This window comes from Euprymna scolopes, chromosome 29, assembly GCF_053919585.1.
Source record: "Euprymna scolopes isolate OS-2025 chromosome 29, ASM5391958v1, whole genome shotgun sequence".
NCBI lineage: Eukaryota > Metazoa > Mollusca > Cephalopoda > Sepiida > Sepiolidae > Euprymna > Euprymna scolopes.
In genome coordinates, this window is record NC_136510.1 from 5,253,177 (window position 1) to 5,268,812 (window position 15,636).

Genomic DNA, 15,636 nt, shown 5'->3' on the forward strand with positions numbered 1-15,636 from the left:
ATTTGACAGGATTTCTCTTTCTTGTTAATTATTACGACATTATTATTATTTTATTTATTTATTTATTTTTTTTTTTTTTATTACATTTTCACCCCAAACAAGGCACATTGCCACTATCAGGGGCAACAACTACTGGGGCACTATGTTGGGATTTGGGCAGCAAGATATCGGTTCACGTTACACTTGAACTTCTGCATGTCAGTACAGTTCGGGAAGCAGTGGCCTGGAATGGAATTCCAGAGTCTAGCGGTTCTGGGGAAGAAACTACTGGAGTAGAAAGATCTTTTATATCTAGGGATCTCTACTGTGTGGGGGTGAGATTTAGCCGCCTGTCGGGTTTGTCGAGGGTGTCTACGTCATGGGGGCACAAATGTCTGCAGTTCGCCAGAGCATTCACCATTAAAATACTTGTAGAATAGGCAGAGGGATGCAACATTACGTCGATGTCAGTTCAGGGCCTACCAGATTTGCGACTCTCTTTTGAACCCTGTCTAAGAGCAAGAGACTAGTAGCAGATGCACCAGCCCAAATATGACAACAATACTCCATACATGGGCGAATGGTGGCCTTATAGAGGTATAGGATACTTTCAGGTGTTAGTAGTTTTCTAGCACGGTAGAGAGAGCCCACCTTCTTTGCAGCAGCCCTGGCAATGCTTTCAATGTAATTGTTCCAACTCATGTTTCCTGTGAACGTTAGGCCAAGCAGTTTGAAAAATGTACTCTCAGATATTGCTATTGGTGGCAGAGAAGGTTTCTTGTAATTATTGAAGGAAACCAGTTTAGTCTTGGCAGCATTGAATGTGACCATCCATTTTTGTCCCCATTCCATTACAGATTGGAGATCATCCTCTAGTGTTTTTGCCATTTCTTTAGATATGTGTTCATTTGTTTTCCTGTCGTGCCTATTATAGAGTGTGGTGTCATCAGCATATATACCCATCTCAGAAGCAATTTGTCGAGGAGATCATTAATGAATATTAGGAACAATAGAGGTCCAAGGATAGATCCCTGAGGCACTCCCGCATTTATATCATATTGTTTAAATGTACGACCGTCGAGGACAACCTGGATTTTTCTCTTATCTAAGAAGGATTTAATTATGTTAAGTATTCTACCAGTGATACTGTATGATCTAATTTTCCTAAGGAGACCCTCATGCCACACCCTGTCAAAAGTCTTAGATATATCTAGAGTTACCGCTCTGCCCTCCCGCGCTTTGTCCAGTGAATGGTATATATGTTCAGAGATTACAGTGAGGATGTCTGCTGTGGAATGGGCTTGTCTAAATCCATATTGTTTTTCAGTCAGAAGTTTAGCATCTGTAAGGTGATGGACTAGAGCATGGTTAATTAAGGTCTCAAATATTTTGGCGAAAAGTGGGAGGAGGCTAATGGGGCGATAATTAGATGGGTCAGTTCTTTCACCAGAATTCTTGAATACTAGTACCACAGAAGCAATTTTCCAACAGTCCAGAAAGCAAGATTCATTAAGGCATTTGTTGTAGAGTTTGGAGAGAACTGGAGCTACTTTGGCTGAGCACTTTTTAATAGCACAGCTGGGATGAGATCGGGAACATGCTTTTGAAGTGTCAAGGTTTTTTATGATAGCATGCACCTGAGCAGGGGTGACTTTTAAATTGTCTAGCGTGGCATCTGTCCGCAAATGAAAGTCAGGCAGGGGGTGGTTGGAAGGGTCCAGTGTGGAGTTTGAGGCAAACTGACTGGCAAGCATGTTAGCCTTGTCGGTTGCTGAGCAAACAACCTCATGATTGTTGGTTAGTGGGGGAATTGTTGATTGCCCATTACTTACTACACTGTTGTAGATTTTCCAGAAGTCACGCGTTCCTAATTTTTGTGCTTCTATGCGTTTTTTAGTGGTTTCAGTAAATTCTCTCTTAGCTGTCGCTATTTCTTTCTTAACGTTACTTCTAGCTTCTATATACTTCTGTCTGTCTGAACTGGACTTATGTTGATTAAATCTGCAGTATGCATGCTGCCTTTGAGCAATGGCAGTTGCGCAAGTCGAAGTAAACCATTGGGGAGAGTGGGGCTTGCTATAAAATTTCCGCATGGGAACATGTGCTTCAATTGCCGTTTTGAACCATTCTGTGCACTGTTCAGCAGGAAGAGAAAAAATATTTCCCCATGGGGCATCTCTGATAAAATCTCTGATGGCTTCCCAGTCAGCCTTTTTATAATATCTTGTTGTTTTGAGCACTGGCTCTTCAGTCTTGGGTCTAGAGTTTAGGGCGATTTCAACCATTATTACTGCATGATCAGCATTCCTGAGTGGGCTGTCAACATTTGTTATACAATCCTCGGGAACTGTGGTCAGAAACAGATCTAGAAGTGATGCATGTTGTTCTTGCTGGTCAGGGAAACAGTTTGGAAACGTAACCATTTGTGATAGGGAGTGAGATATAGCAAAACTATGTGTTGTGCTGCCCACTGCATCTGTGTAAGTAGAGAATCCAAGCCAGTTTTTGTGGTGGACATTAAAGTCACCAAATACATGTACTTGTGCGCTAGTGTTGAGGGAGAGTGTTGTGTCTATGCTGTCAGAGACTTTGTTAATTATGGTGCAGTCTTGGGTCAAGGGAGAGCGGTAGAGAAAATAAAAGTAGCTAATGTTATGTTGTATGTTTAGTCTAAAGCACATAAAGGCTTGATCGTCCGATTCTAGGTTTGTTTCTCTAGTCAAGGGGAGGGTGTTACGAATGTAGACTCCAAGTTCGTGCATATGTCTGTCAGAGTCCTTATGGCAGAGTGAGAGATAGCCAGGCATGTTAAAGTAGTTAGAGGGGATGGAGGAGTGTAGGTTAGTCTCACTTATTGCTAAGATATCCGGGGTGTTTGTTAGGAGAAATGCTTCCACATCATTTAAATTAGTTCTAAGCCCACGGATGTTCGTAAATGCAAGCCTCAAGGGAGAAGGCAAGTTGGTTTTGTTTGAGTTTTGTCTTGGTTTAGCGTAATTTTTTATTGTACTGTCATTTTTTTTTTTTAGAGTTTCAGTTTAGGTAAGAGATGCTGAACAAGTGGTTATGCAGAATACCAGACATTCAACACAAGCAGACCATCAGCTGTCCTGTCATCTACTAGGATTGTGGCCTCGGGATAGCCCACCGGGGATGAGTGCACGGTCCCTTTCCATGCGCGACATGGACCTACAAACATCCCAATATTATACAACTGTTGATGGAGCAGCCGCTCTAAGCGTTACCAAAGAGTTTGGGCTCCTGTACTACCAGTCAGGAACAGCAGCCAGGAACTGTCTATCCGGTACCTTCAACCCATCAGACGATGGTCAACCCAATCTACTTGTACTGGCATTATGGCATTCAAACACTCCCAAGTGCCCAGTTTAGGGAATGGGATGCGTCGGGAGTGGGGAAAATGGCGTTCATTGCCCTAGTCAGGAAACAAGATCGACCACTGAAGGTCTGTCGACTCCCTGTGATTCGATGTCTATGCCTAGCTAATAAGCAAAGAAGGAGTATGGAAGCCGGGCGATAGACAGTGCCTATCTACTCCTTAAGCAGTTTAGGTTTGCAGACCGGTAATTTGTTTGAGTCACCAGCTCTAGGGAGGTTGTCATCCAAGACTGGAGAGGCCTTCCTCCTCTTAGGTTTAGCTTCAGAGTTTTCCTTCTATTATTATTATTTTTATTATCGTCGTTATTATTATTATCATTGTTATTATTATTATCATTGTTATTATTATTATTTTTATTATCATCGTTATTATTATCATCATTATCATTATTATTAGAAGTGTTCTCATTAATGTACTCAATACCTTTTACATAAATATACACACATTAAACTTTTTAGACAATTAAAAACGAAAAAGTTATTACCTGTTGACTAAGAATTTATGCTGTATGCCAAATTGATGATTGAATATGGTTACATCTGTGCTCATTTTTGCATCCAATACTCATACCTATCAATTCCTAACTGCGTATCGAACAGATACCATAATACTTAGTTTGCTACACCTTATCATAACAAATGTCCATACAAACTTTCAGCCAGATCGACTTTGTAGTTTTCAAGAAAAAAAAAATGCAACAAACAAATAAAAATAAAAATAGGTTATAGTCAGCTAACATACTTCCTAACTTCCAGTGTAGCACTACCATAAGTAATGACAAGACAAATCAATTCCTTCACTTTTTCTCTTTCGTCTATATCTCTCCTATGCATGTATTTTTTGTTATCACGTTTTTCTAATCGTTCTTTTTTATTTTTTAACCATTGAAAAGTTTTTTATGATCTTATTTTAATTAAGAATTATTGAAATTAGTTTTCCTTTTTAAAAGGAATTATTGAAAACATTTTTAAAAATCTTTTAAATTACTTTGGGAATATTATGCATTGGATACGTTTTTTTAAGATGTTCGAAATTTTGTTATTTTGATTTCAATAATGTCATTTGTTATTTTGATTTAAATAATTTTATTTTTTATTTTGATTTCAATAATTTCATTTGTTATTTTGATTTCAATAATTTTATTTTTTATTTTGATTTCAATAATTTCATTTGTTATTTTGATTTCAATAATTTCATTTTTTATTTTGATTTCAATAATTTCATTTGTTATTTTGATTTCAATAATTTTATTTTTTATTTTGATTTCAATAATTTCATTTGTTATTTTGATTTCAATAATTTCATTTTTTATTTTGATTTCAATAATTTCATTTGTTATTTTGATTTAAATAATTTTATTTTTTATTTTGATTTCAATAATTTCATTTGTTATTTTGATTTTAATAATTTCATTTGTTATTTTGATTTAAATAATTTTATTTATTATTTTGATTTAAATAATTTCATTTGTTATTTTGATTTCAATAATTTCATTTGTTATTTTGATTTTAATAATTTCATTTGTTATTTTGATTTAAATAATTTTATTTATTATTTTGATTTAAATAATTTCATTTGTTATTTTGATTTCAATAATTTCATTTGTTATTTTGATTTCAATAATTTCAGTTGTTATTTTGATTTCAATAATTTCAGTTGTTATTTTGATTTCAATAATTTTAGTTGTTATTTTATTTCAATAATTTCATTTGTTATTTTGATTTCAATAATTTCAGTTGTTATTTTTATTTTAATAATTTCATTTTTTATTTTGATTCAATAATTTCATTTGTTATTTTGATTTAAATAATTTTATTTGTTATTTTGATTTTAATAATTGTATTTGTTATTTTGATTTTAATAATTTTATTTGTTATTTTGATTTCAATAATTTTATTTATTATTTTGATTTTAATAATTTTATTTGTTATTTTGATTTCAATAATTCTATTTGTTATTTTGATTTCAATAATTTTATTTGTTATTTTGATTTCAATAATTTCATTTGTTATTTTGATTTCAATAATTTTATTTATTTTTATTTCAATAATTTTATTTGTTATTTTGATTTCAATAATTTCATTTGTTATTTTGATTTCAATATTTTCATTTGTTATTTTGATTTTAATAATTTTATTTGTTATTTTGATTTCAATAATTTTATTTGTTATTTTTATTTCAATAATTTCATTTGTTATTTTGATTTCAATAATTTCATTTGTTATTTTGATTTCAATAATTTCATTTATTATTTTGATTTTAATAATTTTATTTGTTATTTTTATTTCAATAATTTCATTTGTTTTTTTTATTTCAATAATTTCATTTGTTATTTTGATTTCAATAATTTTATTTGTTATTTTGATTTTAATAATTTTATTTGTTATTTTGATTTCAATAATTTTATTTGTTATTTTGATTTCAATAATTTTATTTGTTATTTTGATTTCAATAATTTCATTTGTTATTTTGATTTCAATGATTCTATTTTCATACTTTCATAAAAATATTTATTATATAAATTCAAATAAAAACATTTTTACAATTTAAAATAAAAATTATTTTTTTAATAATTTCATAAACACATATTTCTAATAAAATTTCAAATGAAATAAACTTTTATTTTTTAAACTTTGTTATTAACATTGAAAATATTGATTAATCATATTATTTTTATTTGCATAATTTTGTCAATTTTTGTTGTATACTTTTCAATAATGTTCTTTTCTTTTATTTTATTTCAATAAATCATTTCACAATGGAAATACTGAAGAACAATTCAAGTGATGGAACTGATTTGCCTTGTCAACTCTTCCGGTAGCGCTACACCACATGTTAGGGAGCATTTTAACTGACTATAAAAAAATAATTCTTTTAGTAAAGAAATAAAGCTAAATAATTAAACCTTTTCATTTATGTATAACTAACAGGAGTACCCGGTGTTGCCAGAGTGCTTGTAGGTGTGTGTGTGTGTGTGTGTGTGTGTGTGTGTGTGTGTGTGTGTGTGTGAACGGGGGGGGGGTAAAGCAGAACAAAAAGGAAACTTAACCCTGTTTATTTAAATATAAAAAAAACGATGTTACTTCTTAAAAAAATAAAACAAAAAAACAGCGATTTTAAAAATGGAAAAAAAAATCTTTTGTAAAAGAAAAAAGGGGGGGGGGAGTTGGTGGCAGGTAGGCTTGAACCCGAATCCTTGAGGCCAACAGGCTGACGACATACACATGCTCTACAGTGACGGAAGCAATGTAAGACATTAAATTTAGCGATTAAGAAGTTAATGAGTTCAAATTGAGGTCAAACATCACGTTGGCGAGACAGTTTTTAAGTGCGTGTTTAATGAGGTCAAATCCGTAGTTAATTTTGCTGCGGGATAGTTCTTCTTTTGAGTTTTTTTAAAAATTTTTTTACCCAACTTTGTCTGGTTTTGTTTCCCCAACGTGGTGGGGAAAAACCAGCTCCCCCGTTTATTAAGGGAGTGTTCAAATGAAAGCAATTGTCTGATATGACGGTGAAAACCAACATTGACCAAATGTGTATTGCTTTCTGGACGCTACCGGCCCATAGGCTGAGAACCGTGCCTTAGGTTCACCAGTTTCGCTTTTATATGAAAAGGCCGACTCAACATGAGAGGGACTGAAATAGCAAGAATTGTGTAAAACTTGTCTCATCTTGGCTGTAATTCTCACAACGTTTCAGCCAATATAACCACTGACCTTCTTTAAGTGTATCTTGATAATGGGTCTCAACGATACAAAATAAAACGAATTTAGTGAAAATGTTATTTCTAATATAAATGTGACAGACAGAAAGACAGGTCGATAAAATGCTATTTTTTAAAATTTAAACTCAAGATCAATCAGAAAACGGACAGAAAGAAGTGCAATCTCTTTCCCACGGAAGAGATGTTGTGAGCCTGTCTCTGCGCTATCATTATTTTCACGGTAGTGCTCGTCTGAGCTCCAATCCATGGTTGCCCTTGTCAAACTTTCACAAAAAGTACTCAAGTAGTTACAATCACAATCAAGAATTTCCTCCACTCTCTATCTGCGCCTAAATGTAAAAGCAAATTTCATGAACAAAGCTTCTTTTCTGGAACTGTCCACATGTGAAACGCGGTTCCATTGGCCTACCTTTCAGCTGATTACAACATGGTAGCCTTCAAGTCCAATGTAAACAAATCCCCTTAAATAATTAAAAGAACTGCTTATATAGATGTGTGGATGTATTGACCTCCCCCCACCCCGTGATGCACTGACGCGCTTTCTTTTTGTTCATTTTTAATCATTTCACTAACGTACTGTACTTGTAATAACCCTTATCCCTGAGTGGCTTCCGGGCCTTGATAAGTGGTGACCACCGTGTAAAAAAAAAAAAAAAAAAAAAAAAAAAAAAAAAATTGAGATAAAATACATCAACACTTGGAACAGAGTTTTTTTTACCTAGTCACGATCATTAGTCGTTCATTTACTTTTTCAACTTGAAATTCTAGCATATGTCACTTCCTGTTATGGCTTTCTTGGCTCCAAGATTATGACAAGGATTTCCAAATGGAAAGAATGTCTGTTGTTTTTGTTTTTCTAATGAATCACTTTTCAAAAATATTAAACAGAAAGAGCATCAAGTCGTTTCTGTTTGCATATTAATTCAAGTTCGTACCAATTTTGTGATATAGTGATGGTCAAGGGTTGCGTGTACGACGCTCAGAACTCAAAACCAGAAAAGCCGAAAAATATGCTTAGGTTCGACTGTGTTTTCATTTGCATATGTTGAATTTGAGGATATAAAAAGCTGGTATTTCTTGGACTGGAGGAAGATTTTTCTCTTTGCTCACTCGATGTGATTTTGTACATACTTTGTGTGTCAGTGGAAAAAAGAACCACAGATTTTTTTTTTTTTTTTTTTGTACAGTTAACTCACGTGTCAGTGAGAGAAAGTAGCGACAGATTTTTTGTGCACGAAACTATATTCAGCAGTTTAAAAGTTTAATTCCAACACTAGAATTTCTGAATTTCTGGGATGAGGAATATCTAATATGAGAACAACCTGCGATACTTTAGTCAAGAGGGGAATTTCTGTAGTCAAGGGGGTTTCATTAGCTGAGATATTGAAGTCCGAGCTGATAATTTAAGGACTGTGAATTATCCATGGGTCTGAAAATCGTAATCAAAACTTGTTCACTCAATTATACAAATTATATTTGATTAAAAGTTATTAATAAGAGTCAATACTCATTTGTTTTCATTGTAGAAAAAAAATTCAGTGAGAAAAGTTACAAGCATTTAAAATGAATAAGTTTATACATTTGTTTTTGATGAGCAGACGATAATGTGAAAAAGTTAATGAGTTGTGTGTATGTGTTTTCGTTAATGTTTGTATGCGTATGCTTATAACTGAATGTATGCATGATTTTAGATAGCAACAATAAGTCCGACAAAGGGAGCAAGAGGGAGGGGGACTAAGGCAATGTAGATCTTAGCTCTGCTGTAGATTTTGGTTCAAATGTTTATTGAAGAAAAATGCATTTCAGGATAGACCAAAACAGCAATTTTTTTTATAAATTCAAGGGAATGCATCTGAATGATTTTTATTTGATTTTATTAATTCAGGCAAATGAATGTGCAGACATATAGTCGCAGAAACCATTATAATCATTTTCATTTTGGACAGCGAAGTGTAAACTTCGATAGATACAAAACAACAATCATGTGGTAAGAGTAAAGTTTCATGTCAACTTTTCAACATAAACAAATGCACAGTGGCCCAGGCAACAAAGATCAAAGTGTAGTATCTTTCCCGCAGATACTGCACTTAAGATAATTTGTACCAATCAATGGACGGGAAACCCTCTATACTGGGACAATTATTATTTTTGGTAACCAGAGTGACCCCTTTTAGGGGAGCTGGTTTTTACCTCACATTAAAAACGCCCTTGTGCCTAATTTGCTCAGTGGGGGAGCAAATAAATACCATCTGTTCCCGCAGATACTGCACTTAAGATGATTTGTACCAGTCAATGGAGGGGAAACCCTCTATACTGGGACAATTATTATTTTTGGTAACCAGAGTGCCCCCTTTTTGCCTACTTTTAGGGGAGCTGGTTTTTACCTCACATTAAAAACGGCCTTGTGCCTAATTTGCTCAGTGGGGGAGCAAATAAATACCATCAAAGTGTAGTATCTGTTCCGACAGATACTGCAAGCAAAGACCATATGTGTGGGCAACCTCACATATAAGACCTTGGTCAATGTAGGGGCAACCCTTCATACCAATTGTCACTATCCAACTCCCCTACTCCCCGGGGAGTTGGTCCCCATTTCCCCTTCACTCCTCACATTAAAAATCGGCCTTGTGCCTAATTTGCTCAGTGGGGGAGCAAATAAATACCATCTGTTCCGACAGATACTGCAAGCAAAGACCATATGTGGGGGCGACCCCACATATAAGACCTTGGTCAATGTAGGGGCAACCCTTCATACCAATTGTCACTATCCAGCTCCCCTACTCCCCGGGGAGTTGGTCCCCATTTCCCCTTCACTCCTCACTTTAAAAATCGGCCTTGTGCCTAATTTGCTCAGTGGGGGAGCAAATAAATACCATCTGTTCCGGCAGATGCTGCAAGCTATGACTAGCTATGACTAGCAAAGACCAGATGTGGGGGCAACCCCACATGCCTGACCATTAACCAGCTCCCATTTCCCACCTCTCGGGAGCTGGTCCCCTTTTTCCCTTCCCCCTCCCTTCACTCCTCACATTAAAAATCGGCCTTGTGCCTAATTTGCTCGGTGGGGGAGCAAATAAACACCATCTGTTCCGGCAGATATTGCAAGCAAAGACCATATGTGGGGGCGACCCCACATATAAGATATTGGTCAATGTAGGGGAAACCCTTCATACCAATTGTCACTATCCAGCTCCCCTACTCCCCGGGGAGTTGGTCCCCATTTCCCCTTCACTCCTCACATTAAAAATCGGCCTTGTGCCTAATTTGCTCGGTGGGGGAGCAAATAAATACCATCTGTTCCGGCAGATGGTCCACTAAAAGACCATTGCCCTTGAGACAATCAGTTTCTGGTCCATGTAGGGACAACCCTATATACCAAGAGTCAGCACTACCAGCTCCCCCTCCCCTCCTCTTGGAGGAGCTGGTCCTCCTTTCCCCTCTCCCCTCTCCATATTAAAAAATGACGTTGTGCTTAATTTGCTCAGTGGGGAAGCAAATAAATACCCAACACCATTGTTGAGATAGCTAATTCCCTGTTGACCGAGTTATGTCTCTCGCCCTGTGCATTTCTAGGAGGCTCACCTTCCCAGGCATTACCTTCTAGCTTTGAGAAGGTGTTAGTTTATTGATAATCGCTTGAAGCACTCTTATTGAGGAATGCAGACTTCACTGCCCAAGCAGTTTTTGCAGGTCAGAGTGCCTTTCCTCGAAGGTGTTGGCTTTTGAAATCCTACTTTTCGACCCTTGTGTCACATCATTCTGCCATGGGATGGAGATAAATAGCTGCATGCATTTCTTAAAAGAACAAAGGAAGAGAGAGAAAGAAGGACACAGAGGTGAAGACTGTGTGTGTGGCAGAGTGGGATAACATTCAAACATAATTTAGGTTGGTTGTTTTTGTTTTACGGCATACCCACTCTTTTTAGGTTATTTAATGCCAAATCCAGTGATTTTGAAGAAAAAATTTTTAATAGAATATATTTGTTTTTTTCAAGTCGGTTTGTATTTAACCCATAGTTGGGGCCCTAACAGGTACTACCACTCTGGGTCAGAGTGGACCTGGGAGCAATGGCAATTAAAGGGTGGCGCCACACTCCCCAAAGCCCGCAAGCTCGGGCCTCACCAACGGATATAGTTTAAGGTCATATCCAGGACCCATAATTTAGGAGTAGAAAGTGAACCTTTCATATATTTTCAGTGGCCTTGTAACTTTTGCTCCCTTTATTTTGTCCATGAGCGATGTTTTTGACAAAGGGGAAAGAATTGCTGCTCTCCAAGAGCAAATCTATTCATCTAATGCTTATTGTTGACTATTTTTGGACTGTAAAGTAGTATTTATTTTTGTATTTAACTCCTTGCATTAAGTGATTTTATGCCTTGTTTGGAGTGATTTTCTTTTCATAAAAAAAAAATAATTACCTTTTTTCGATTTAGCACCAATTTTTAACTTTGACGGCCAAGTAATTTCCGTGTTTGTCTCAGCCATGATCTGCGAAATAAAAATGAAAAAATATTAAATCATCTAATAGATAAAGCAAAGTAAGTTGACTTTTTAAACTTTTGTCATCAACAGCTTTTCCATCCTACAATATCAATATTTTATCCTAAAAAGCCATTTTATTCTGTTCAACGTTGGTCCATGTTGCTAAAAAAAAAAAATTTTTTTAAAAAGTGAGTCACGTTAATTCCTTTCAGAAAATTTATTTACATATAATCCATGTAAATTTCTTAAAGCTAACCTTGTATTCACTCATTATAGAATTGCTTCCCTTTCATTAGAATAAAAATATAAAACTTAGAACAGATAAATTAGTTTCAAAAGAAGAAACACAAAACAAACGCTTACATAATCAAACAATACCAGATAAATATTAAACTAATCTCTAGAAATAAAATGAACTCATTTTTTCACGTCTGATTTTGACATTAATAGGATTAAAAATCAAGATATTTCATGCAAATATAATATGCACAAACGGCAGAACAATATCTGAGGTGTGTTATAGGCTTATTATTTCTCAAATTCCTCGATAATCTTAGATTTCTATACTTTTTCTGCTGAGAAGTCACGGCCAAAATCAAAGATCAATGGAAGTGGTAAAATATTTTCTCTCTAATAAATTCCTCCTCTCCCTGCCACCACTTAACACCGTTTGGGGATCGTTCACAAGGAACAGTTGAGAAGAGAACACCGGTTTGGCTTCGTAGTTCTTTCATGTGAAGTTATTTAAAATCACTAAACTAAGCTGTAGTGCTCTGTGGCGTAGTGGTTAGCGTGCTGGACAATTCACATTATATTTTCACGTTCGCGCCGACCTACCGTAGTCGTTTTTTTTTTTTTTTTTTTTTCCTAAACAACTGGAATGGACTTTTCTTGGTGGCCGAACTGTTAACGTTGCAGATGTTTTTTTTTTTCACACTTTATTTTCCTACTTTTACTCATGACTCCGGGTTTGATCCTTCCTACTTACCTACCATAACATTTTTTAAAACTCCCCCCCCCCCCGTCCCGGAAACAAACACTCGGGCAACGCCGGGTACCCCCGCTAGTATTAAATAATGTTTGAGATTTATTCTATTCATTTATATTATTATTATTATTATTATTATTTTTATAATCATCATCATCATTATTATCATTATCATTATCATTTTTATCATTATTACCATTATAATCATCATCATTATTATCATTATCATCATTATTATCATCATTATTATCATTTTTATTATTATTATCATTATTATTATTTTTATTATTATTATTATCATTATTATTATTTTTGTTTTATGATTTTCACACAAACAATGCTATTTAAGATCAAAGCTACAAGTACACTATGTGGGGAGTTTGTCACATAACACTTGAAGTTCTGCATGTTTGTATAGTCAGGGAAGAAGGGATCTGGGAGGGAATTCCAAAGTCTAGTAGCTCGATATAAAAAACTATTAGAGTAACAGGCTTTGCAACATCTAGAGATTTCTACAGTGTAAGGGTGGGATTTTGCTGCTTGTTCGGTTAATGAGGGGAGAGTCGAGGAAGTACAAGTACTTCCAGTTTGTCAGTGCACATGTCATTAAAAACAGGAACAGGGGATACAACATTTCAGAGGTTGCAGTTTTGTTGATAGTGCATCCTTTTTTAGACCCTGTCTAAGGGTTAGGGACGGCAGATGTACCAGCCCAGATGTGATAGCAATACTGCGAGCATGGGCAAATAGTTGCTTTGTAGAGACATAGAATACTCTCACACTATCATACAAAATCTTCAAGATGTCAGAGACTTCAAGACTTACAAGTCCAAGAATTTTCAGGGGACACGTTATAAACAAGAGAAAAAAAATGAGACCTCAAAAAATCTGCATGGCATGACAGAATTCTTATTTGGGGATAAAAATATCTCCATTTTATATAAAAACAAATACAAAGAAAACAAAAAAAACATCAGAACTAATTGTTTTGACCTTCAACAAAATTACCTAAATCAGTGATTCACAAAGTGGAACGCGTGACCGCCTAGGGTTATATTTGGGATAGGAAAAAGGCCGATTTGAAAATAATATTAAAAAGAAAAGCGAGTAATTAGAAAAAGATTCAGTAAAGATGAACTCGTTAATAGCAACGACCAGGAAATCCTGTAAATGAAAAAATAATCTAATAATTATTCAACTTGTTTTCATAAATGATGATGCTGGTGAATACATTGTGAGATGAGGAGTCTGGCAGCAATCGTTCTAAACATAACCTGAAAAGCTTGTTTTAGTCAACACTTGTCAACTTTAATACAGTAGAGCCCTATGATATGTTTTTTTTTTTCAGGTTACAATGTGGAATACAAGGTTTTATCCGACCCCTGGTTACAGTATTTGCCCTGCCTTATGGTGTTATTTATGTTATTTGATTATATACATGTGTATTATATACTGTACTGTATTTTGTTACTAATTTTTAATATGTACTGTACAAAATTTTGCTTAGGCCCCGCCATACGGCGATTTCACCTTATGAAAGAATAGATTAATGCTGTATCCCAGGATTCTACTGTACTTGGTAGCAGATGAGTACTTCACCACTTGCCCCATGTGCAGCATCTAGAGATGAGTAATTGTAGTTGAGAGTCACAGACAGATTTTAAAATCAGGAGTTTAATATTTTCAGCAAACTCCTCATTTCTGAAATAATTATCAAAGTCAGCAATCAGCAATTTTAGAAAGACATTTTAAAACTGAATCCAGTGGCATTAAAACCGGCTCCAGGAACCAGAGCATAATTTTTAAATCTGGCTTCTTAAAGACAAAAATTTTTTTTAAATTGGTTCTGAAAAAAGGATTACAGTTTTTAAAATCGGCTTTGGGGACAAGATTACAAGTTTTTAAAATTGGCTTTGGGGACAAGATCACAAATTTTTAAAATCAGCGTTGGGGACAAGATCACAAGTTTTTAAAATCGGCGTTGGGGACAAGATCACAAGTTTTTAAAATCGGCGTTGGGGACAAGATCACAAGTTTTTAAAATCGGCGTTGGGGACAAGATCACAAGTTTTTAAAATCGGCGTTGGGGACAAGATCACAAGTTTTTAAAATCGGCTTTGGGGACAAGATCACAAGTTTTAAAATCGGCTTTGGGGACAAGATTACAAGTTTTAAAATCGGCTTTGGGGACAAGATTACAAGTTTTTAAAATTGGCTCCAAAGACAGGAGTATGATTTTGAACAGAAGCAATTTTTAAAAGTGGTTACAGATACAAGAGTACAGATTTAAAACCGGCTCTAAGGGAAGGAATACATTTATTAAAACTCGCCGCTTGAACAGGAGTATAGTTTTTTAAAATGGAAAAATTCAATAACTTTAAGCTATAACTGTATATTTACGCATACACAGAAGTAACAGGTTTAGTCGACTTTACTCCTGCCAAGTTCAATGTTTTTTTTTTTTTTTTTTTTTTTTAATTTGGACTCTTTAGTAGCTATTTTTACCTGCTAAAACCAAATGAAATTTATTTCACAGATCCAAATCCCATATATATCAAGTTTCAAGTCTGTATGTAGACCAAAAATTGAGAATGGTGTTTCGTAAAGACCATTCCACACACACACACACACAGGGTCACTTTTATATATATGAATATGAATATATATGTGTATGCTAGAACATTGTTATCTTAAATTCTAAGCAATTATGCAGAATGTAGAAAATATGCATAAGTAGAATTAAACAAAATAGTTAAATGAAACCAATCATCCACAAAGAAACCATAAGAAATGAATTAATTAATGAAAGTACGTTTTTCAAAGGAATGTGCAAATTAGTTAATAATTATGCAGTCTCTCGCATATCCACGACTAAGTATATTATTTTTATTTTTGATAATTTCTAAACAGAATAAGTAGGCTTTTAATATCAATATCAGTGCAACAAAATCTCAATTTTATAGGTATAGGTATATATATATATATATATATATATATATATATATATATATATATATATATATAACGCATATTTGCTCTACAACAGTATTGAGCACTTTCTTCAG

General features: G+C 34.6%; 1 protein-coding gene across 3 annotated transcripts in view; it reads right to left on the reverse strand.

Annotated features, from left to right (window-relative positions):
* LOC145252464 (protein bicaudal C homolog 1-B-like) overlaps positions 1 to 15,636 on the reverse strand; it is a 481,249-nt gene that overhangs the window by 92,333 nt on the left and 373,280 nt on the right. For all 3 annotated transcript variants that reach the window (XM_080111880.1, XM_080111881.1, XM_080111882.1), the window contains one exon: positions 11,520 to 11,589. In XM_080111880.1, the coding sequence (XP_079968006.1) occupies positions 11,520 to 11,589 (70 nt within the window). The remainder of the gene's footprint in view (positions 1 to 11,519; positions 11,590 to 15,636) is intronic.